This window comes from Culex quinquefasciatus, chromosome 2 (genome assembly GCF_015732765.1).
Source record: "Culex quinquefasciatus strain JHB chromosome 2, VPISU_Cqui_1.0_pri_paternal, whole genome shotgun sequence".
NCBI classification, from domain to species: Eukaryota; Metazoa; Arthropoda; class Insecta; order Diptera; family Culicidae; genus Culex; species Culex quinquefasciatus.
In genome coordinates, this window is record NC_051862.1 from 14,911,577 (window position 1) to 14,937,226 (window position 25,650).

The 25,650-nt window shown below is 33.6% G+C and overlaps 2 protein-coding genes across 3 annotated transcripts in view; one reads left to right on the plus strand and one right to left on the minus strand.

Moving 5' to 3' along the window:
- LOC6049834 overlaps window positions 1-25,650 on the minus strand; it is a 207,920-nt gene that overhangs the window by 92,899 nt on the left and 89,371 nt on the right. The window lies entirely within an intron of this gene.
- Window positions 14,415-15,215, plus strand: LOC6043039 (ryncolin-4). The gene is made up of 4 exons (XM_038258167.1): window positions 14,415-14,537; window positions 14,603-14,622; window positions 14,676-15,054; window positions 15,110-15,215. The coding sequence occupies exons 1-4, from the start codon at window positions 14,458-14,460 to the stop codon at window positions 15,168-15,170; spliced, it is 540 nt and encodes a 179-aa protein (XP_038114095.1). The 5' UTR covers window positions 14,415-14,457; the 3' UTR covers window positions 15,171-15,215.

A 25,650-nucleotide genomic window follows, 5' to 3' on the forward strand; every position in this document is an offset into this window, starting at 1 on the left:
TGCTGAGATATCGACATTAGAAAATGGTGGGTTATTTGGGTGAGACTTAGAAAACATCAATTTTCCTGTTTTTTAACCTTTGCATGGCAATATCTCAGCAACTATGGGTCGTATCGACAAAGTTCAATAAAGCAAAATATAGAGAATTTTCTCAGCTTTTCAAACATATTTTTTTCAAAGGTGGGCAAACATGGGCACAAATTTTAAAAAATGAAAAACTGCGACTATTTTCAAAAAAGTTACCTAAAAATGGTTATAACTTGAAAACGGGGCAGTTTATCAAAAATTCACTAAAGTACTTTTTGATTGCAAATTCGATTTTACATCGAAAAATGAAGTTGAAAAATTTTTGCGACCAATATTTCGATTTTTTGAAAAAATCTGTATTGATTCAAAAAATCATAACTCGGTCAAAGATTTTTTGCCCATTCTGGAAATTTCTGAAAAGTTGGCATTTTATGTCCTCTAAAACATATCAAAAAATAAAAAAATAAAAATAGTGTTTTTTTGCAAATCAAGTTTTAGTGACAAAAAGTTAAATAAAAAATCACCAAATTTTTTTACCGTGTATCATTTTTTTTCAGTGTAGTCCATATCCATACCTACAACTTTGCCGAAGACACCAAATCGATCAAAAAATTCCTTCAAAAGATACAGATTTTTGAATTTTCACATATCATTTTTGTATGGACAGCTGCCAAATTTGTATGGAAAATTATATGGACAAACTAATGATGCAAAATGGCTTCTTTGGGCATACCGAAGGCACCAAAAAAGTTTCAGCCGGATTAAAAAATACAGAAAAAATCGAATGACCGAAATCTCAGAGAATTGCTCTTGTGATTTTTTTAAACTACATTATTTAACGTTTAGATTAAATTTTTAATCAGGTATAACTTATTTAGAAATTTTGCATTGTTTTAATTATTGGACAACAGATCAGTAAAGTACATGCAACATAAAAAAAATCATGAATTCAATGTGTAAAAATTTGATGATACTTTTTGACAGAAACTTAAAACAAAGTTTCTACCTGGCTTATGTTTTGTAAAATGAAAATTTAAAAACAACTATCACTCTTCGGATTCATTCTTAATTTTATGTAGCTCCTTACGCTTCTTTGATTTATTGATGGTTAGTTTCTTCTTTTACTTTATGAAAATATGTTTTAACAAATGAACTACTCTCGTGATTAAATTAAAAAAAAAAACAATGTTTTTTTTTATTGCGAGAATTGTTTTACCAAACATTTTCTACTTTCTACATAAATTTTATTACTTTTCTAGTAAAAAGCGTGATATGAACCATTTGAAGAATTGTTAGCAAAACATACATACAAAATTATTACAATATTTACTGAGAATACTTTAATGATTATAACAAAAATCAGTCAAAGTATAAAACATATATTCTTGGAATCATCAAGTTATCAATCCATTGATTACAATTATTCTCATACCGAAAACAAAAATTCAAGTGACAAATTTTGCCTTTTCCAACCGAAATTTTCATCGAAACTTGTTAAAATTGACTTAACAAGTAGATAAGTAAGATTTTTTTTTCAATTGAATTGAATTATTTTTAGAAAACAATTAAAAGCTAACATTTATGTAAAAGTTTAGCATTTTTTCTTAGGAAACTAACTGAATTCACTAATATTTTCATTCTCTGCAATAACAATTTGACTACTATTTTATTTGAAAGGTATAATTTTCAAAGAATTTAATACATTGAAGATTAAATGATAGAATTTTGATTTTCGAAATCAATTTTTCTTAATCATGTTTAAAAATCCTTGATTATTTGGGTGGAAGGTAAAAAAATATGACTTTTTTTTTGTTTTCGGTTCTGATTTTGAATACAATTTTAAAGATTTCGTTAAAGATTAAAATACTTTTTCTTATTGACTTTTGATTTAGTTTTTCGAAAGTGAAATGAAACCCTTAAACAGTATTTTACTGTCGCAAAATGATGCAGAAAATTCAAGTGATTTTAATCATTTTGGCTGGACAAGATTGTTAAATCTTGCTTTGATATGAAATTCATTAAAATGCAAAAAGATATATTAGCTATATTAGTCGAATATTATGAAAGCAGTTAAAAAAAATGTGAATACGTATGCTCTACATTTTGTTTTGAAATATAAGAGCCACGGCACGTTAAAATTTAGCGAAGTTTTTTTTAGTTTTTTGAATTTTTTTTTAATGAAGCGTAAAAAATAGTTGTGTAATGTTATTTTAACATTTTTACGTTCCACGAAATTTCCTTGAAATTTGGTCTTTTGAAATTAAAGTCCCGTGAAATTTGTAATTTTTGAGCGTGAAAAATATCTAAGCCTAGTTATGAAGTTCAAGTAGAATGAAAGTTTTTTTAATTATTTTTCTATTATCACACTTTTAAAATTTTAACGTTTTAGAAAATGAATTTAAATTGCTTATTTCTTCAATTAAATTATGTATTTTTTATCTTTTTGCTTGTTCCTTCCTTCATAGCTTGTGCATCATTTTTCTGAGAACTAAAATTAAGTGGGCTGGAATCCATAATAATTTCAAAACCAGATTCATTAAAAAAATATTAAGATGTTTGAAAATTATCAAAATTATATCAAACCGTCCCAAGGAATCTTTGAGTTACTTGAACTCTACGGATTTCTTCAAATGATTTAAAATTGTTCAAAACGATGCAGCATTTTATATCGTCTTCCAAATTCATCTCACCCATTTCCAATCAAATGTTATTGATACACCACCTTAATGAACGCCACACTCGAGTGCGCACACCTTCAATCCCAACAAAGCGAAGGAAAAAAAAATCCCTTCAAACGGGATGAATTTCACCTCCCAGATCTTGGCAGCCTATTACACAGAAGAAAACCTTCGCTCCAAGACTTTTCACTTTTTGCCGGCACCACACCCACACAACGCAGCTTTTGAGTGAAATGAAGAGGGTTGTTGAAAGTTGAAGTGCCCACCCAGGCGGAACCGAAGAAGAAAAAAGGTGGAAGCTCCGACCTTCCAAATGTGCTCGGGCTTGATGAAATGCCGGCTCCTTACCTTTTACCGGGGAATAAATCTTCTGGTGAGACGAGGGAATATTAAAAAATGGGGATTTTTTTTTGCTTCTTGCTGGGGAAACTGAGAAAAAACATGATTGGTAATATCGGAATGATCAAAACCGTAGTTTCAGGTTTGGGAAACTGGTGGCTCCAGAGAGGATGATGAGGGGGCTTTCAGGGGTGAACTACCTCCTGCCACAAGTCATTATCCTCGAGGAAAACGAACATTTCCATATCTGAGCAGGTTGTTAATGATGCTTAAAAGGCAGCGCGGTTAATTCCTTTTGCTGATACCGTAATTTAGCACACTCTCTCTCGTCTCGTGCAAGCTTATGATATTCTGGCGAGATTTATTGCTCTTTATTTGCATATAATAATGAAGTCAATCATGGTCGTCGTCGTCGTCGACACCCTGCCAGGTGGATTGCCCACGTGTGGTGGTGGGGTTTTGAGGACACTTTTTTTGCCCTGAGCCTGGAAAAGGAGCACCTTTTGAATAATAAAGCGATTCGCGTGAAAGGAAATTTGTATGCGACGAAGGCGTTGAGAACACGTTGCAGCGATCTCTTCGGAGCCAGCGGTAAACGAAGCAGCGACTTGTAACAAGCTTGGTTTGACAGGGTTGTTTTCGAAAAGACGTAAACTCTGAGAAAATTGCATCTTTTTTGAGCAGCCAAAATAAGCGAAAATTTTAAATAAAAGAAATTTAAACTGAAACAAAAAAGTAACTTTTTCCGAAAAAAAATAAGCAAGTCCTTTTGAAAGCTCACCCAGAAATCCCAACGAAACCCACACCGAAACGTGCCAAAAGTCACACCTGAGAGGGGGAGTTGGCGGAAGAGGAGGCAAGATTTAATTGAAGAACACTTCTGTACGGTCGTTGAATGGCGAAGGTTTATTCCACTTGGGTGTTATTTTTGCCTTCTGCCTTTTGCTCAGTTGTTGCAATCGTGATGTAAATATTTGTAAATATGGGGAAAACATCTCAAGTGGGTGTTTCCCGGAAGCTTGAGGGTGAACTTTAGCTGATGATGGTACTTGGGATTAATCCAGAAATTAAGTTCAAAACTGTCAGGAGCGTTAAAAAAATAAAATAAAATTCGAATTAAAGAATGGTCAGTACAGGGTTTGAATATAATTTGAACCACAAGTTCAGATCATTAACCAAATGAAAGTTTTCCTGTTTCTTTTTTCATAATGACCTGAGAGTAATGAGGTGTATTCAGATAATTTTCAAATAAAGCAGGACTAATGTTATTCAGAAGGATGCTTTTTAAATGAGAGGTTTTTTTGTATGAACGTTTTATCCATAGCTTGATAAAAATTCTCATAACCTTTTTGTGATAGATCATTATAATAATCAAAAATTCTGATTTCTTTTTCAAAATCTGATTAGTATTCCACCAATGCCAATGCAAACGGAAATAGAACTCATCCAAGAATTGACTCAGGTGGCATCACTGCTGGCTCGTTCTTAGCACATAGATTGAGCGCGCCCGCTGTGTCACGTGAATACAAAGGCAATTATTGATAAATTGCGGTGGCTTCCGTAATTTGATTAAAAGCAATCAATATGCGGCATTATGACAGGCGCTTGTTTGTTTGGAACGCTGAACTGGTGTTTTATTTGAAGAAAGATGGCATTCTGTATTGGGTTGAAAGGAGGGAGACATAATATTCATTCGAGATATTTTTAGCAAAAATAACAAAATTTACTTAATCCACTTGCTTTTCTTTTTTTCAAAAAGGCTGGTACAAATTTTATTTAAAGTTTTGTCTCCCCTCCCCCTCCCCTTCAAAATTGGCCCGAAAAATCAGGAGGCCAAAAAAAATTATTTTTTTTCAAAAAACTACAATAAAATAAAAATTTTAGTGCAATCAGTTGAAATCATGGGGGGGGGGTTTCGGGGGAGGGGGGGTTTCGTGGCGCAGGGGTAGCGGCTTCGGCTGCCGATCCCGATGATGCTATGAGACGCGGGTTCGATTCCCGCCTTATCCACTGAGCTTCTATCGGATGGTGAAGTAAAACGTCGGTCCCGTTTTCTCCTGTCTCGTCAGAGGCGCTGGAGCAGAAATCCCACGTTAGAGGAAGGCCATGCCCCGGGGGGCGTAGTGCCAATAGTTTCGTTTTTTTTTTTTTTTTCAGTTGAAATCAATTAAAAGTGCATTTCCCTGCATTTAGAATAATTTTTAGCATGTTTGGGTTGATTTAAAAATCTTTAGATTTTTTGAAACTTGTCAATGTTTATTATCACAAAAAGTTTTTTTTTTCGCTAAAATTTTTGTTTTCGTCAAATTTTAATTTTTTTTGAAAATTAATGATTGCAAAACAACTGAACTAGTGTAAAATGCATTTTAAAACACTTTTTCGTTTGTTATTTCAATATTTACATTTTTTTTTAACAATCTATTTTGAGTCTAAAAAAATGGAAACAAAAAGTATTTTCGAATTTAAGCCATTTGAAGGTTAACATGTTCAGAAAAAATGGTTTAAAAAAAATTAAAGTGTTTTCCATTCTCGATGATTTGTGCAAATAGTGTTTTTGAAAAGCAGAAAAAATTCTCTACATTTTTTGACGTGGTTAATCCGACCTTTGGTTGCTGAGATATGGCCTTGCAAAGAATTAAAATGAGTTTTTCTGAGAGCTACCCATCCAATGTTCAATCATTGATATTTTGGCCACTATTGATCCAATTTTTAATGTTAAAATGGGTAACGCGTGCAAATTTTCTCAACGCTTTAAAAAACAATTTGTTCAGTTCTATCGTTATTTCGATAATTCTATCAGCGATAACCTTATGTACCAATTCAACCATATCAAGCTTAATTTTCAATGATTTCACTAAGAATATATTTGTTGAAAATGTAGTTAGTTTCAAAGTATAAAAATGTTCTCAAAATATCGTATTTTATCGAAAGTACTCAAATTTTCATAATTTTTAATATGGGTAACAAACGAATTGAAATGTTGTATGCTTTTTCAATTTATCATAGTTTATTTTTTAAATACTAAAATTTTCACAAATTTCCGTATTTTTTCGAAAATACTCAAATTTTCAAAATATGCAATATGGGTGTCAAACGAAGTAAAATTTTGTATGCTTTTTTCACTTAGAGTTTTGTGGAAAATTTTAAAAATATGCAATATGGGTTCAAACAAAACGAAATCTGGTTTATTTTTTCACATTGGAAAATACTAAAAAAATCCCAACTTGCCGTATCTTATCGAATATACTCAAATTTTCAAATTATGCGATATGGGTATCAAATGAAGCGAAATTTAGTATGCTTTTTCACTTTATTCAAGCTTTTTTGTAAAATATATTTTTTTTGACGAAATACCGCATTTTTCGAAAACACTAAAATTTTTAAAATTTGCCAAACTGATATCAAACAATTTTCAATTTAGCTTTTTGAATTTATAAGAGTTTTTTTTAATACAATTTTTTTCACAAATTACTATATTTTTTCGAAAATACTCAAATTTTTAAAATATGCAATATGGGTGTCAAACGAAGTGAAATTTTGTATGTTTTTTCACTTTATTAGAGCATTGTGAAAAATTTTAAAAAAAATGCAATATGGGTTCAAACGAAGCGAAATCTGGTTTGTTTTTTCACATAAATTGAGTTTTGTTTTTGGAAAACACTAAAAAATTCCCAAATTACCGTATCTTTTCGAAAATATTCAAATTTTCAAATTATGCGATATGGGTAACAAATGGAGCATTTTTTTTGTTTTTTCACTTTATTAGATTTTTTTTGTAAAATGAAAAAAAAATTCTCAAAATACTGTATTTTTCAAAAATTGACAATTTTTTTAAATTGCAATTGCAATATGGGTGGGTATCAAACGACACAAAAATTTGTATGAAATGAAGCATACACAATTTGAATGTATGTATGAAGCATTAGGGTGTAATATCAAAATCGATTTTCCAGCACAGCAATTTTTCAGTTCCTTTTGGGGTCCTAAACAGCTCTTCAAAGTTTGGGAACGATTGGTTCAGTCCTCACTTTGCGCAAAGCGATCCAATTTTCCATATTAATTTGTATGGGAAAACCCATTTTTTTGAGTTTTGATATTTATAAAATCCACGTTTCACGCTGTACTAAAACCGGATTCATATTCGGATGCTCTGGAATGTGCTCTTCAACTTTCCCGAAGAGAGTATGGTGCTAGCTTGTCCCTGAAAGAAGATACAGCGTCCTCAAAACTCGTCTAAAACGTGATTTTCGACCAAAAAACACGTTTTAGACGAGTTTTGAACACGCTGTATCTTTTTATAGGATCAAGTTAGCACCATACTCTCTTCGGGAAAATTGTAGAGCAGAGTTGTAGAGTTTTTTCCATACAAATTTATATGGAAAATTGAGTCGCTTTGCGCAAAGTGAGGACTTAACCAATCGTTCCCAAACTTTGGGGAGTTGTGAAGGACCCCAAAAGGAACTGAAAAATGGTTGTGCTCGCTAAATTTGGACAACTTTATTTTTTTCCATACAACCATATTACACCCTAATGAAGCATGCACAATTTCGCTTCGTTTGATACACATATTGCATATTTTAAAGAATTGAGTATTCTCAAAAAAATATGATATTTTGTAAAAATTTCAGTATTTTCAAAAAAAAACTCTAATAAATTGAAAAAGCATTAGAATTTTCAATTCGTTTGATACCTTTATTGCAAATTATGAAAATTTTGTGAAAATTTCAGTATTTTCAAAAAAACTCTAATAAATTGAAAAAGCATACGAAATTTCAATTCTTTTGATACCCGTATATTACAATTTGAGTATTTCCGAAAAAGTAAGGCAATTTGTGAAAATTTTAGTACTTAAAAAAATATAATAAATTGGAAAAGGCATCTTTGGTAATAAGGAAGGCTTTTTAAAAGTTTGAGCCAATTAAAAAATACAAAAAAAACCAATTCCGGAATTTGGGGAGAATTACACACATTGGAAAGGTCTTTGGATAGCCCAATCAATGATAAGTCAAATAGAGGTACCCGACCCAATTATTCTAATATCTGATATAAAATTCGAACAGCAAAACCATCACGTCTCATCCGATTTTTCATTGCAAAAAGGAATCGCTTTTCAAATAACCAAATATCGAAAAGTCGTTGCTTAGTCCATAGAGTTGCAAATTTCCTCAAATAACCAGCACGTTCCGTTCCGCATGGCAAAATTCCCAAATTTTCAAACCTTTCCGCTCAACTACCACGATAGTGTTACTAACTTCGACGAAGTCACGTTAAGTCGCCTTGCAAAACTAAATTTAAACCCAGGTGTGCTACCTGCTCACCTAAATAAGGCACGTCCACGGCTGGCTCACACGTCGTTTTCCGCGTGGCACCCGTGCCACGGAACAACACCCCCGAAGGTTTACATGTCTAGTTATGCAAATTGGATAACTTGGTCTAGCTGGCTGGAGCGTGTATGCGAAAGAGCTTGGGTTTTCTTTCACGGTCAGTCCAAGTGCATCCATCTAGCTCGGGTCCAGGGCAGGTCTGACTCCAGGTGAGCGCGTAAAATTGCTTCCACTTGGCCCGTTGATTGTCACGCGTTTGCGTTTTCCTTGTGACCGAGGAATACTCGACAATTCCAGAGATCCGAACGGGATGGACTCTTCATCGTGCAGCTGACCTGACCTGTGTGTGCCGTGATTTGTAATGACGGTCAGTTTCGGAACGTCGTACACCAGGAGTCAAAGAGGTGGCCTTTTAATAGATGTACGGAACCAAGCTTCGATGGGATATTTCAATTACTGTTCCTATTGTTGGCATTGATTGAATGGAAATCTCCGACATATCTGCGGTTTTGATTCCTGGTGCGCGGTCAGCTGTGTTCCGAGAGGACTGCATCCAGGCAGCGCGGGTTAATTCAGTTGAGCCCGGGTTGATCTGATAGACCAGGACAGGATGCTGCTCGACCTGGGAACAATTGCTATCTACCGGGCAGCGGCAGTAGTGCCATTGATTTGCATCTTTCATCAAGGTGCATACACTGGACGGAACACGACCTGGCCGGGGTTCGCCGGGGATTGTTTGGTTATAATAGAATAAAAGTGAGGGGGGATAACCGACCCCCTCCAACCGTCCCAGCATCATCTGACTAGATTAGTTTCATAGATTTCATTTGACCGGTTAACTGAAATTGGAAATTTTCGATTGGTTTTGATTGTGATTGGAGAACTAGTTTAGTAGATGAAATCACGAATGAAAAAGCTACAGTATTTGTCACAGGTATCTTTTTTTGCAATATTAATAGATAAATAGTAACCAGCGTTGCAAATGATTTCTAAAAAAATACTTTCATTTAATCACTTCTGCGCCAATAAGTCAGCGAATGACCAAGACAACAACTTCTGCTCCAAAATATCAGAGAGTATAGCGACCGTTCTTGTGAGATTTCTTCATTTGTCTCGTGATTCCAAACAAGGACACTCTCTCACTTCTTTCTATCAATTCTCTATTTTCTCGACTACGTGCTCTCACCGCTGAGTCTTTCGTTCTCCCAGAAAATCACTGAAAGAACGCGAGAGGGCAAATTGGAACCGACCTGAAACCAATAAAACTCAAGCTTATTAACAAGGTTTTGTGAATAGTCTTAAGGTTTTTCTTGGTTGTGGGCACTGCCATAAATTTTAATATTTAAGGTTTCCCAAAGATTCTTTGGTAATAGAGAGACAAATTATTGAAATAAGTTGAGAGTTGGAAGTTGTGGTTTAAGTATATGCGCATAAGTTTTGTGAAATTTCCCCTATTGATCACCATAATGTGCCATTAAAATCATTTTAAGAGCGAGTTTTTCACCAATGTGTAACAGGTCGTATCGAGGTGCTCCGATTTGGATAAAACTTTCAGCGTTTGTTTGTCTATACATGAGATGAACTCATGCCAAATATGGGCCCTCTACGACAAAGGGAAGTGGGGTAAAACGGGCATTGAAGTTTGAGGTCCAAAAAACATGAAAAATCTTACAATTGCTCGCATTTCCGGAAAACTTCATCAATTCCAACTCTCTTAGATGTATTCGAATGGTCTTTTGAAGCCCTTCAAAATGTGCTATAGATATCCAGGATTGGTTTGACTTTTTCTCATAGCTTTTGCAAATTACTGTTAAAAATGGATTTTTTTAAAACCTTAATAACTTTTCCCAACAGCCTCCAACACCCATACTCCCATAGGTCAAAAGTTAGGGAATTTCATGGACTATAAGCCTACAGTACTAACTTTTGGCCAATCGCAGTTTTTCTCATAGTTTTACGGTTTTTCTAGAACAAACATTTTACAACGTTAGTTTTTGCCCTGTAGGCCGCCATAGCGGCACTTTTTGGTCTCAATTTTGTCATATTCGGAATCCTCGGACAATTTCACGTAAGTTAGAAGTATTGGAGTTGTAAATTTGATTGGAAAAAATGCTATTTAGAATGAATTGAAATATTTTTTAACAATTTGTTGGATTAGGGATAAAACAGATATTCGCCTACTTGATACAGCATTTGACGTATTGATCACAGGGTAAATAAGATCTATTTCTTTTTTCAAAAATGTTTTATTTAATTATTTTTTAAATCAAAATTACAACTCCAATACTTCTAACTTACGTGAAATTGACCGAGGATTCCGAATATGACAAAATTGAGACCAAAAAGTGCCGCTATGGCGGCCTACAGGGCAAAAACTAACGTTGTAAAATGTTTGTTCTAGAAAAATCGTAAAACTATGAGAAAAACTGCGATTGGCCAAAAATTTAATACCGTAAGCTTATAGTCCATGAAATTACCTATCTTTTGAACTATGGGAGTATGGGTGTTGGAGGCTGTTGCAAAAAGTTATTAAGGTTTCAAAAAAATCAATTTTTAACAGTAATATGCAAAAGCTATGAGAAAAAGTTAAACCAATCCTGGATGTCTATAGCACATTTTGAAGGGCTTTGAAAGACCTTTCGAATGCATCTAAGAGAGTTGGAATTGATGAAGTTTTACGGAAATGCGAGCAATTTTAAGATTTTTCATGTGTTTTGGACCTCAAACTTCAATGCCCGTTTTACCCCACTTCCCTTTGTCGTAGAGGGCTCATATTTAACATGAGTTCATCTCATGCATAGACAAACAAACGCTGAAAGTTTCATCCAAATCGAAGCACCTCGATACGACCTCTAGAACAAACCGAGCAGAATCTATAAATACTGCCTCTTAAGTAAGTTTGTAGAAAAACTCGTATTACAATAATTCTCTTGAATTTTGCATTTTTTTTTCGAGATTTTGATTTTGTATATTTTGATTGGGATATAACATAGTCTATGGATTTTGTCTCTGATCTTCGGCAAAGTGGTAGGTAGGACGGAAAAAAATCCAACTTTTTAAACCTGTAATCATTTAACCTGTGGCACTTCCAAAATACGTATTTTTTATTTTCATATGTTTACTGTTTTAAGAAAAAAAAAATCTTTTGCGCTAGTTATTAGAATTCTGCAAAATCTGGTAGGTACCATAGATATAATTTCTTTTTAAAATGTAATTTTTGGAAAAAAAATCAAAATATTTTCAAACAATCAAAATAATCTAAATCAAATTATTAGCTCTACAGCATTGCCTTGGCGTTCTCGATAACGAGATTCCTACTCGAAACTAGGTGTCCGAAGGCTTGATTGTTGAGGCAATTGCAAACCTCTTTTTACACCTAAGCTTCCATCCACCCCGGGATTCGAACTGACGACCTTTGGATTGTTAGTCCAACTGCCTACCAGCGACTCCACCGAGGCAGGACCCAGGGAGACGACTCCTACACCTGGACTGAGCTAACGACCTAACCTCTAAGTTAGACCGGGACCAACATTTACTTCCCCATCCGACGGAAGGCGTGATCACACAAATCTCGTCTCAAAATTTGCCACCGGGACCGTCTGGGATCGAACCCAGGCCAACTGGGTGAGGGGCAATCAAACAATAATTTAAAAAAACACTATTATTTAAGCAGGTTATTTTCTTTTTTTTCTTACTCTTGGTAATCTCTTAGTTAGAAAGCATTAGGGAGCGTTCTTTTATTACGTAACGCAAAATTTGGGATTTTTGACCCCCTCCCCCTTGTAAAAAAAATGTAAGAGATGAGCGATCCCCCCTACCCCCCCTGTAACGCGTAACGCAAGGTCTTTTTGCAAATTTTTATGAGTGCTTATATGAAAATTTTGCGTTACGTAACAGAATTTTTTAGAGCTTCAAAACTCTGCTATCTACTACAATTGAACTTATTGTAACTTGATCATTCACTTATTAAACCGAATTGAAATTGAGAAAACATTGTTGATGCAAATCAATGCATAATGAAAATGACATTACATATTTTTTGAAAAAGTACATCGATGTAGATATTTTAAGATGAAATAATAAAAAAAAAAACAGGGTTTAGCATTTCTAAAAACCTTTACGAAGAAAAACACAACTGCAAAAAATATTTTCGAAAAGCTGAGAAAATTTTCTTGAATTTTCCTTTGTTGATCGGACTTCTGATTATTGAGATACAGCCTTGCTAAGTTTAAATTTCGTAAAAAATATTTTTTAAAGTGTTATACAATAAGCCCTCAATTTCCTTTATCTCGGATATCTCGGAAATTATAAATTTTCATTGTCAAAAATTAAGTTTTGAAAAAAAATCTGCTCTTTTGTAGAGAAATAATTCCAAAATTTCAAGATCGAGCCCATCATTTGAAAATGTCTAAAATAAGTGTTTTGGCCCTTTCCAAAAGTTATTCTAAATTCTTGTCCACTTGAACTTTTAAGAAAAAAATGTAAAATAACGTACCGTAAACTGGGGTGACTTTGATAGCCCGTGGTGACATTGATAGAAATTTGATTTGGCCACTAATTTTGAAACATCCAATGTAACAGTCTCATTTTTGCATATATGTTCGATAATAAGCTATCCCTTAATGCTTACATACTCAAAATACTCAAAAATGTGTAGATATCAATTTGACGGGCATTTGAAAAATCTATCAAAGTCACCCCGTGCTATCAAAGTCACCCCAGTTTACGGTACTATTACTTCAATTTTTAATAATAAAAATCGTTATTTTCCGTGTTCCTATTTTTTCTGAGAATCAAAACCTATAACTTTGCCAAAGACACCAAAATGATCAGAAAATCCCTTTTCAAGCAGTTTTTTTTTTTAATTTTCACATGCACATTTGTTTATGACCAGTCCTTCAAATTGTATAAACAAAATGAATGGACAAAAAAGTATTTAAATAAAAAACATCCGAAGAACAATTGATTTGTGAATGTTTAGAAAATTTCTTACTATCTTTAAACATCCAAAAGAATGAAATCACAAAATCCGAAGAAGCTTGATTATTTGTTCATAAAAAAATATTTCAATAACATTATAAAGCACTAAAAAATATGTTCAAAACCCAAAAAAAAAGTCTCACAAAATCGTTTTTTTACTACCCGAAAAAGGCGGCATCTTTTTTTTTTTTTTTTTTGATAATTGACGAAGAAATATCCCGCAAAGTGTTCTATTCGTTTTGATTTTACTCTTAATTTTATATACTGGTGTAATTGATTAAATATCCATTATATTAATAGCAAATGATGATTAAATTGGAAAAATAACTACTGCAAATAGGCTCATGCAAAATATACTTATAATTGTGATTACCAAGAAAATAATGAACATCAAATGCCAGCACAGATTTCCAGAAAGAAGGCTGAAATCACCATTGCGTCGTGGTAATGCTATCTTGTCGCAAGTCACTTTTTAGCATTTTAAGAAAGAACGAGTTTTTATATTTAGTTTTAGATAAACTAAATCTGGAGCACCCGAAGTAAGCAATTCAAATTTTTGTGACAAAATGCAAATGTTTTTACATGTTTTAAGTTTTAGTGTAATAACTCAGATTTAAAATTGTGCCCTGTAAATTTCTAAAAAGAACCAGACGGAGCTCTCGCAACTACATAAAATTTTAGTTTTTAACTTGATTTTACCGACGACATTGTACTATGTCGACGATTCCATTTAATTTAGCACACTATTTTTTATAACGCCATTACAAGCTAACTGGTGCGTAAACTTGTTACCAAGTAGGGCAGCGATTCTCAACGGAGGTACCGAGCCTACTAGATTTACATGGGAGGGGGTACCAGCCTAGAAGAAGGTTGAGAATCGCTGAAGTAGGGGAATGGGGTTATTTTAAATAAAATTTTATTCATTTTTTGAACGCCTTATTAAGAAGTATTATTTTTACAGAACAATGTAGAAATATCAATCTAATATTAATTTGCTATAAAGTACACCCCACATTGCCCCAACTGTCATAATATAAAAAGACGATTGTTCAATCTATGCTGATTACATTGAATTGAATTGCTCATTCGTAATCATCATTGCGTTGAGAATGGTTCTGTATCAAGTAACAACAGTTTGGCTACTTTTGCTAGCCACGTTCAGTTATGGAACACCGACGGATTTTCGAAGGTAGGCAGATTTATTTCTTATGATTTTTTCATCCTAATTTTTAAACTTATTTCAAATCATTTTAGGGGCAATCCTAACAACTATGGTTTGTATTGTGAAACTATTTCGAACAATCTAATTAAAACAAATAATCTCTAGATCCCGTCGGGAACACCTTCACCATTATGAGTAACGTTTCCGGAGAGAGTTTCAACCGGAGCTGGTCCGAATACCGCGACGGTTTCAAAACCCAGCGAGGCAGCAATTGGATTGGGTTGGACAAACTTCACCGGCTGACCAACGACGGTCACGATTACCAGCTAATCATTGTGCTCTTCGCTGAGGGGGCTACTTCATACGCCAGCTGTAACGAGTTCAAGGTTGATTCCGAGAAGGAAGATTATCGCGTCCACTGTCAGTCACTGCCGGGTTACGTTGAAGTTTTGCACGACGGTTCGAGCTTTTCCACGTATGACCAAGGTTCTGGACAGGAGCAAGCTGCTTCGTTTGGCTTTGGATGGTGGTTTGGAGAGAATCAGTGAGTAATTTTAAGTAGGTGTTTGAGTAACAAATTAACTTTTTTGTTGTTTTAGAAAACCGTTCAATGCTATAAACATGGTGCTAACCAAACTAAAGAAGAAATCGTCGAATTAATTGGTGGAAATTTAAAGAATAAAAATTGCAAAATTAAAATGTGCACATCCGTGTTACTTATTTCCCCTTCAAACGTCTGATTCAGACGTATGGCTCCAATCGTTGACCTCCATCACATTGCCGATCAATTACCCTCGAGAGCAAATGCAAAATTTCCCACCACAATGGTCCACAAATGTCCTTCATCCCGTTCGATGACTGACGGTTCAAGTGTTGGCAGACGGAGCACTCCTGGTCGGTCAGCAAGCAGTCTTTCCTTTCGAGACAAATCCCACCGACGTCAACGGTTGGGGTCGCGTCATCGTGTGTTTGCCAAAGTATGAAAAATATCTATTCAAAGTGTCAATATACTGTCCGCATCTGTCGTGCATATCAGGACGGTCCCCCTTCCCCATTTACCAACTGGAATACCCTTCTTCACGAGCAGCAGGGAATGTGTTTGCCGTTGGACTTAGTGCCTTGTGCTGACAGTGAGTACGGCCATACTACACGATACTAGCAGAGAGGCAAGAATTCCAGGAATGTTCCAGGGCGTCCACAGTACATGGTGGTCGGGGTTTTTCGCATACGGGGCTGTGATTTTATGTACATTTCAGGAAAACGAAACCAAGTGCAGAGAGAGAGGGAAACATACTTTGAATCGGAAATTATCTCAACGGGTCATGGTTCTGGTTTGGGAGGAACTTTTTTGTGTTTGCTTATTTTCGAGCAAAGCTAACAATTGCCAGTACAGAAAAAAAGTTTCAGCTTTTCAAGCTCAGTGTTTGCACAGACTGAAAAATATCTTTTCATGTGTTGGAAAAAAATCTGCTTGAAATGAAGTCTTCAAATTTGTTTAAACATTTGCTATAATCATGTTCATATTGAAAACGAGCCAGCATAGGATTTCAACAAATTATTAATTTATAAATCATGACCAGGACAATAAAACAGAACTGGTTTGAAATAAGACTCGTTTTTTCGCGATGAAAGGAAACCTTGAACTCAGAAAATATGTTATATGTATAAAGATTTTTTTTCGTAAAACCTACTGATACGAAGATCATCATAGTTCGGGTTGTTGTTGCTGTTGAATCCGGAAACTTACCTGTAAATAGAAAGGAGAAACATTTTTTCAGATTTTGAGTCATAACATAAAATCACAAATTTCAAGAATTATTTAAAATTACGACCATAAAAATACATTTCCATACAAATTTTGGTTATCAAGAAAGAGGTAAATTTACAAGGTTTAATTTTACACCTTCCTGAAATTATTTTTTTTCTGTGTAGATGCACTTCAAACTTTGTTTTTTATAACTTTTTATTGCTTTGCTTATTGAAATTGTAAATTCTAGATTAAATTTTCAAAACAATCTATCCGTCATGAGTTTCCTATGCAGATAGGACCTTTTGAAAATTTAATCTGGATTTTGTATTTCAATTCAGTGGATTTGTAAATGAAAAATGTCTCATATAATTTAATAGTCTAATTAAACTTGTTGTTTAATTTTGGAAGGTTGAGAATTTCGTAGGTTGAATATTACCTCTTTTTTGAGTAATATTTTTTAAAAACTGTGAAAAAATGTGAACCTGATGAATATTCATCAGAAACTGATGTATATTTGCCAATTTCTGATGTAATATTACACATATTTTTGACACAAAGTCTGTCACCATATTTTTTTCTGTGTAATTTTAACTATTATTATTATTTTCACTGAGATCTAATAAAACACGCACAAAGCAAAATGTTCATCGTTTGCGCAAAACGAAAAAAAAATACAGATGTTTTTGGAACACGTAAGCACATAAGAGAAAAAATTTCACTTTCCAGTCTCTTTTCGCTCAATTCTCTCCCATTGGTAATTTTTTTTCTTCATTTCTTTTACTTTCGCGTCCTCATTTGAAAGCCTCTCAAAAAAATCAAGAATATTTTAAAACATATCTAAATTACAAACATTCAAATAAAATTAGAACATTAGAACTAATTTATTAAAAATTTAAAATTTAAATTATGATTATTTTCAAAACAGTTATAATTGTTTTGTTAACACGTCAGGAGTAAAGTTTGAAAAAAAGTTAAAAGATGACGTGTTGTTTCAAATAAATGTTACATGGAGAAAAGCGAACATTTTAAAGGTTTTATATATTATTTGTATCATTTACCATCATATTTTGCAATAAGGCATTTGAAATATATTTTATCATGAATTTTAAAAAGTGACTTTTTCTTAAAATTAACTGGGAGAAAATTGTGATTTTTTACACAAAAAAATCGAGCCTGACATTTGTTATTGCTAAAATTTTAAAAATATTTTTTCGGGGAACAGGAAATTTTACCAGTTTATCAATTTTTGACATCAACAATTGGTTCAATAAATTGTCGCTTGTCTAACATCTTGTCACACGTCTGCTGTAAAAAGATTGGACGTGTCACAAGATAGCACACAAGGTACGAAATGCTGAGATATCGGCATCTGAATAGTGGTCAATATTTTGAAGAAGTTTTAAATATTCTCAATGAAAATCCATAGGATTTTTTTCGATTTATTTATTATGGTTTAAAAACCATATAAAACAAATACTTAAATGAGATAACTTAGAATGAAGATCTTTGTATAACCAAAATCAATAAAAATTTCAATTTTAAACATAGAGCAATTCCAGCTCAAATCAGGATTTTTTCTGGTACTTTTGTACCCGACCCTTTTTAGACATGTTGTCCTAGGCTTTTATAAACCATTTTTGTGTGTATGGAGCCAGTTGCACTCTAAAATGACATTTGAGAAGGGCGTAAGTTAGTTAAACATTTTTGTATTTTGTAATTTAAACATTACTTGTAGGAAACTAGACGGGCTTTCTGAAAAAAATACACTGAAAAAAAAACACGCCACTTGTATGAGATTTTTCAATTTTTAAGTTAAAAAATTAAACTTTAAGATGATGTCACGATTATTTTTTGTTCAAAATTGTTGAGGAAATAGCCTAAGATGTTACGAAAAGACTTACAAAAAATGCAGGATGGAGTGTATCAAATAAAAAAAATGCATTAACTAAAAGTATGTTATTTAAGTGGTCTAAACGTCAAAATAAAAAAAAAATGGAAATCGATTCTATCGATTCTAATGGTGTAGCGCCAACAAAAGTAAAGTAAGTAAGGAAATCGAATCTCCAGACAATTTTACATATAAGTTTCCATATTGACCATTGTCCTATGCCCAATTCTTGTTAAGATGCAGCGGTTTTAAAAATAAAAATGCTGAAAAAATAGGTTTTTTGTGGTTTTTGGTAACTTCTATACGACAAATTTGATTGTTCCGTCTCGAAAATATTTAAGACGGAATTCTCGTAAAATTTCCCATAAGTTTGTCTTTGATAGCATTTCAATTTGACTCATTCAAATATTTACGTAAGCTTATTTACTATCCAGGTTTCTACCACACTGAAAAAAATATTCTATTTTCAGTTATGAACAATGAAATAATAGCTCCTAATTTCTAAGGCTAAAGCCAAAGATTTTATATTTTTTTATCGTGCTTTAAAGATATAACTTTAAATGAATAACTTTTTAGAACCAAAATCAAATAAAATTTACATTTTCAATGCTTTTAAAAAATACGATTCTCCCTAAAATCCCATCATTGCCAAATGATTATTTCAACGTCTTGTCTGCCCATGTTTGCATAAATGTCCCATATTCAAAAACAGAAAGCTGAGAAAAACGCATTTGAAGTTTGTCCCATACATAAGGTTACGTGTTAAGTTTTCGCGAAAAAACTGGATTTTTTCCTGATTTCTAGAACAATGTACTGGATGTTATAGGCTCTTTTGAAAGAGCACAAGATTTTGAACCAAACTGCATCAATAACTCGAAATCGATGAAAATGCATATGGGACATGTATGCGATCAGGGGCAGTTGTGCTATTGCTAAAATGCTTTTTTGTGAAAAAGTGCGCTAGGATATTTTTTTCACTTCTCACGGATACCATAAACTTGATGAATACGCCAAGAATTTGAAAAACTATTATTGAGATATCGTTTTTTTGACTATTTAACTAGTATTTTTGTATAGAAAGATGCCAACATTATATGATAATTTGTTGGCTATTGTGTACTCACAAAGTTTGAGTCAAATAAAATAACACAAAAAATATATAGCAAAAAATGCAAAATTTTTAAAAGTTGGAAAAAGTCTAATCTTCAACGTAAATTTTCTTTAAGAGGTCTAAAATTTAAAAATCAGTAGTAAGTTTCAAAAGTGTTATTTAGACCAATGCAAATATTTATCAAAGTTTTTGTCCCTCAGCTCTGACCGGGTCGAGGGGGGAGCACAAAAATAAAAATATTGAAATAAAAAGCCATAGTTTCAACATTTGCATGAAAAAATGGTTTTAAAATGCTTTTTACACTAGTTCAGTTGTTTTGCAATCATTAGATTTAAAAAAAAATAATAATTTGATCAAAACACAAATTTTATCAAAATTTTTCAAAAATTCTAGAGATTTTCAAATCAACCCAAACATGCTAAAATGATTCTTATCGTAGGGGAATGCATTTTAAATTGATTTCAGCTGATTGCACATAAACTTCCAACACGGGTATGAATCTTCAAGCAATTTCAATATGGCGACTTGTAGCAGAAGGAAGTGAGGCATTTTCGCTATTTCTCACTGTTCTGTGTTCTGCGTGCACGTCCGCAAACATCGACCACACACATACTAACACAAAGCGCCACCAAGAGGCAAAAGGTGATTACGAATATTTTTGGCATTTTCGTTAAAAATATGCGGTTTTGCAAAAACAAATAACAAAACCAACATTTAAGTTTAGTTCAACTGTCAAACTTGTAATTCGTTGCTGATTTGTTCGAAAATTTGTTAAAAATAATAAGTTTTTTTGCAGCACCCCTTTTGGACGGACATTTCTGTTATCACCTTCTGGTTCCTTGGATTGGCCATGGATAATTTCACAGTGTAATAAACAGGGCAGCTACCACCACGTGGCGCCACTGTTTCGAATGAGAAAATGATTTTTAGCTCCCTGATTTTTTGTGGCAACTTTAAAGGGTGGTGGGGGTGGGCGTGACAAAAACTTTAAATAAAATTCAGCATTATGAAAAAAATGAAATTTGTTCTGAGCGGTAAGCAAACAAAAGTACAAGTATATTCAATAAAAAATGTTGCCCCAACCCAAGTGTGTGTCCAACCGATTCAAGACAACCGCATCCTACACAGGGCCAACAGCCAAAAAAAAACACATTTTATTGTTGTTTGGGTGTAACATTACCCACCACCACCGCTTGCACCCCAGCTTATTGGTATGGAAATGGCATACATCCCCCCCCCCCCCCTCCCCATCGCGACCCCTAGTGAGGGTGGTGAGGGTGGGAAATAAATAACAATTTGAGCGCGTATGAGCAGAGGGGGGAAAGTGGCAGTCAATTTCCAATATCGAATGCTGATCCAGCTTTTTTGCTCCTCTCCCTCCCCCATCCTAAGAGATGCTAATGACGACTGGCACCACCATCAAAATGGGGAGGTGGAAGGGGCGAGAGTCAATGAAATTCAATATCAGCATTTTTCCGGACTCGGAATAGCTGATGCTACTTTTTGAAGCGCTGATGTCGACGGTCGCGAGCTTGCAATCTCTCCCTGCCCCGATTCCAGTGAAATGCTTGGCATTCTTCGAGATGACAGCGACAGCGCACATGAACTGGCAGCAGTTATGCGGTTTTTCACGCGGCCATGGAATGGACAAATCTGCATTTTTAATGTCAAGTTCTTCGGAATTGATTTGAAATCGAGGGGAATTGTGTCCGGGCGAGGTTCAATATTGATTCACGATAACTGAAAGTTGTGCCGAGCAGTTGATCTTTGACGGTTTTTTTTTTCAATTTTGAACATGAATTCTTGAACTCTTCGATATCATGCCCTATTGCATTTGTCTTTCTAGTTACTAAAATAAGTAGCCTTACACATAGACTACTTTCTTTATTTCAAAACAAATATTCAAATTGAGTTTTTTGGTAGCATTAAAGTTATAAAAGCTGACACAAATTTCTTCAGCAAACGTTTTTTTTTTTTTTTTTTTTTTTTTGTCAAGACTCAATCTCCAGCATAATCGTCTTGAAGTTGATCTCGAAAACCTGCAAAGGTGACACCAGCAAGCACTCTGCAGCAAACAGTCCCAGGACTGAGCCGCGCCTGCGATCTGAATAATGTAACATGACACATTTCAAGTCGGTCCCGTTTTGCTCTCAGTTTTGAAAATTTCAATAAGCCGAAAATTCAACATAAAGATGAAGAAATATAAAAAAGTCGCACGGTTTGTATACCACCACCACTGCCAAATTCACAATTCACATTTTCCCCCGTCGGCCTCACCTCTTCGCCGGAAGCACCGGCACCGGAATCGACGGAAGTGGCCTCGAATACCCCAGCTAAAGCAAGCAACTTCGTCACAGTTCGCCAAAAAAAAAAGACACACATAACTCGACTCACCCGCGCTCGTCTCTTTCTAGCTCGATAGCTACACAGTTGATCCTGCTGGTAGCAGCTCCTGGCAAAAGTGAAACGCTACATACCGAGGACCGAACCCGCAACCTTTCCTTTCCTCCCCCCCTTCATCGACGTACTACACATGCCATACATGAAATTCATCCCGGGGACGGAAATTTCAACCACGTTCGCCGTTCCTTCTGCTCCAGGAATGATGGCAGAGCAGCGGCTCTGACGATACACCGTGCAAAGCTTCGAAAAGTAAGACACGAAAAAATAAAAGTTTTTCCCGAGATTTTCCCACCATACCGAGAACCACAACGTCGCACCGAAAAACTAGTGAAAATATTGAGTTTCCAATACGGTGTGGTGCACTCTCGGAAATGCATAAGAATCGTATTTGTGGGAGATTTCTGGTGCTCAATTTTGAAGCCGAGGCAAAAAGACCCCGCAAGCTGTTGTCTTGCCGGACGAAACACTTGATTTTTGGGCAGGAATGGAATGGAGACGACCGGATTCCGTGGGAATCATGCACGCGTTCATACGTGGTGACAAATTGAGCAGAGTTGCTTTCCTGTCAGGAGGGCTAGAAATAGGTTTCTGGAGGACGTCTATACATTGGTGCCATATTTTAGTTTTGAAAACAAATAATGGTTTGGTTCTGATTTCAGGTCAAATTTCCAAACTGTACTATTTACTCTTTACTCTTTACTCTTTACTCTTTACTCTTTACTCTTTACTCTTTACTCTTTACTCTTTACTCTTTACTCTTTACTCTTTACTCTTTACTCTTTACTCTTTACTCTTTACTCTTTACTCTTTCTTTTTCTTTACTCTTACTCTTTACTCTTCTCTTTACTCTTTACTCTTTACTCTTTACTCTTTACTCTTTACTCTTTACTCTCTTCCTCTTTACTCTTTACTCTTTACTCTTTACTCTCTTTACTCTTTACTCTTTACTCTTTACTCTTTACTCTACTCTTTACTCTTTACTCTTTACTCTTTACTCTTTACTCTTTACTCTTTACTCTTTACTCTTTACTCTTTACTCTTTACTCTTTACTCTTTACTCTTTACTCTTTACTCTTTACTCTTTACTCTTTACTCTTTACTCTTTACTCTTTACTCTTTACTCTTTACTCTTTACTCTTTACTCTTTACTCTTTACTAAAAGTTTAATACTCTTTACTCTTTACCTTCTTTTTTTACACTTTAATTTATGAAAATTTCAAACCATTTTTTGAAAAATTACCGAAAATCATGATAGGTAATGCTTTTATCTGACAAATTCTTTGATGTTTGTTAAAGCTTTATTACTTCACAGATATCCGACAAAATATTTAGCCGGGCATCACAAATTATTTTGAAAACGAATACCCTAAATTTGAAAAATATCTAAAAACAACTCATTAATTAATGTTATTCTTCGATATTCTTTAAATTTTAAGTAGAGATAAGAGCATACAACAAATTTTAAATGGCCTTCCCAATTTATAAGTGTTATTTGTCTCTTTTCAACAAATTATTTAAAAAAAAAGTGTATTAACAGCAGAAGCAAGGATAATCTTATTTCAATAGTAAGTATATTTTAAATTTTCTCTTAATGAATAAATTAGAAACAGCCTCAAACAGGAAGTTAATGGAATGTCACAATTGAGCAGTTCTCTAAAATTTCGGTCATTTGAATTTTTTTGTATTTTTTAATCCGACTGAAATATTTTTGGTGCCTTCGGTATGCCCAAAGAAGCCATTTTGCATCATTAGTTTGTCCATATAATTTTCCATACAAATTTGACAGCTGTCCATACAAAAATGATGTATGAAAATTCAAAAATCTGTATCTTTTGAAGGAATTTTTTGATCGATTTGGTGTCTTCGGCAAAGTTGTAGGTAATGGATACGGACTGCACTGAAAAAAAATTATACACGGTAAAAAAAATTGGTGATTTTTTATATAACTTTTTATCACTAAAATGCAAATCAAGGCAAAAAAACACTATTTTTTTTTTTTTGACATGTTTTAGAGGACATAAAATGCCAACTTTTCAGAAATTTCCAGGTTGTGCAAAAAATCATTGACCGAGTTATGAATTTTTTAATCAACACTGATTTTTTCAAAAAATCGAAATTTTGGTCGCAAAAATTTTTCAACTTCATTTTTCGATGTAAAATTGAATTTGCGATCAAAAAGTACTTTTGTGAAATTTTGATAAAGTGCATCGTTTTCAAGTTATAGCCATTTTTATGTAACTTTTTTCAAAATAGTCGCAGTTTTTTATTTTTTTAAATTAGTGCACATGTTTGCACAATTTTGAAAAAAAATATTTTTGAAAAGCTGAGAAAATTCTCTATATTTTGCTTCTTCAGACTATGTTGATACGACCTTAAGTTGCTGAGATATTGCAATGCAAAGGTTTAAAAACAGGAAAATTGATGTTTTCTAAGTCTCACCCAAACAGCCCACCATTTTTTAATGTCGGTATCTCAGCAACTAATGGTCCGATTTTCAATGTTAATATTTGAAACATTTGTGAAATTTTCCGATCTTTTCGAAAACAATATTTTCAAAAAATTCAAACAAGGACTAACATTTTAAAAGAGCGTAATATTGAATGTTTGGCCCTTTTGAAATGTTAGTCTTGATTTGAAAATTTTAAAAATATTGTTTTCGAAAAGATCGGAAAATTTCTCGATTGTTTCATATTTTAACATTGAAAATCGGACCATTAGTTGCTGAGATATCGACATTGATAAATGGTGGGTGGTTTGATTGAGACTTAGAAAACATCAATTTTCCTGTTTTTAAACCTTTGCATTGCAATATCTCAGCAACTAAAGGTCGTATCAACAAAGTCTGAAGAAGCAAAATATAAAGAATTTTCTCAGCTTTTCAAAAATATTTTTTCCAAAAGTGGGCAAACATGTGCTCTAATTTAAAAAAAATTAAAGACTGCGACTGTTTTCAAAAAAGTTACCTAAATATGGATTTAACTTGAAAACGGTGCACTTTATCAAAATTTCACTAAAGTACTTTTTGATTGCAAATTTAATTTTACTTCGAAAAATGAAGTTGAAAAATGTTTGCGACCAATATTTCGATTTTTGAAAAAATCAGTATTGATTATAAACTTCATAACTCGGTCAATGATTTTTTGCACAACCTGGAAATTTCAGAAAAGTTGGCATTTTAGGTCCTCTAAATCTTATCAAAAAATAAAAAAAATAAAAATTTAGTTTTTTTGCAAATCAAGTTCTAGTGATAAAAAGTTAAATAAAAAAATCACCAATTTTTTTTACCGTGTGTCATTTTTTTCCAGTGTAGTCCGTATCCATACCTACAACTTTGCCGAAGACACCAAATCGATCAAAAAATTCCTTCAAAAGATATAGATTTTCGAATTTTCACACATCATTTTTGTATGGAAATTGGTATGATACCAAATTTTGCTCTTGCATAATCCTTAAAACAAAAAGGTATGATTACACATTTCCCTCGTTATTTACCCATGCTCGGGATGGTCCGATTTTCAATGTTAAAATTTCCGATCATTTCGAAAAAAAAATTTTAAATCAAGACTATCATTTCTGAAAAAAAAAATAATAATCTTTGGCCCCCACCCTTCTTTTTTTGACACTACCTCAAAGTTATGCCTATTTTGCAAATAATAGTGATAACTGCGATGTTATGTTATGCTGATTTAAACAAACAAATTTATGGAAAGAAAAGTTCAAAAGAATTATTTTTGAATATTTTCTAAGGAATTTAAACATCGGTAAAAAAAATAATTGGCAATTAAAATCAAAAGAGCTAAAAAACTAAAAATCAAGCATTATTCATTTATTAACACATTCATAAAATAGTTTAAAAAAAAAGAATTATTAAAAAATTATAAAATTTATACTGTTTGAAAAACCAATATCCCAGTGAATTAACCAAGTAAATATCGATACATTTAGGACAAAATAAAAAAAAAGTTTCAGAACTAACGCAAGCATACCG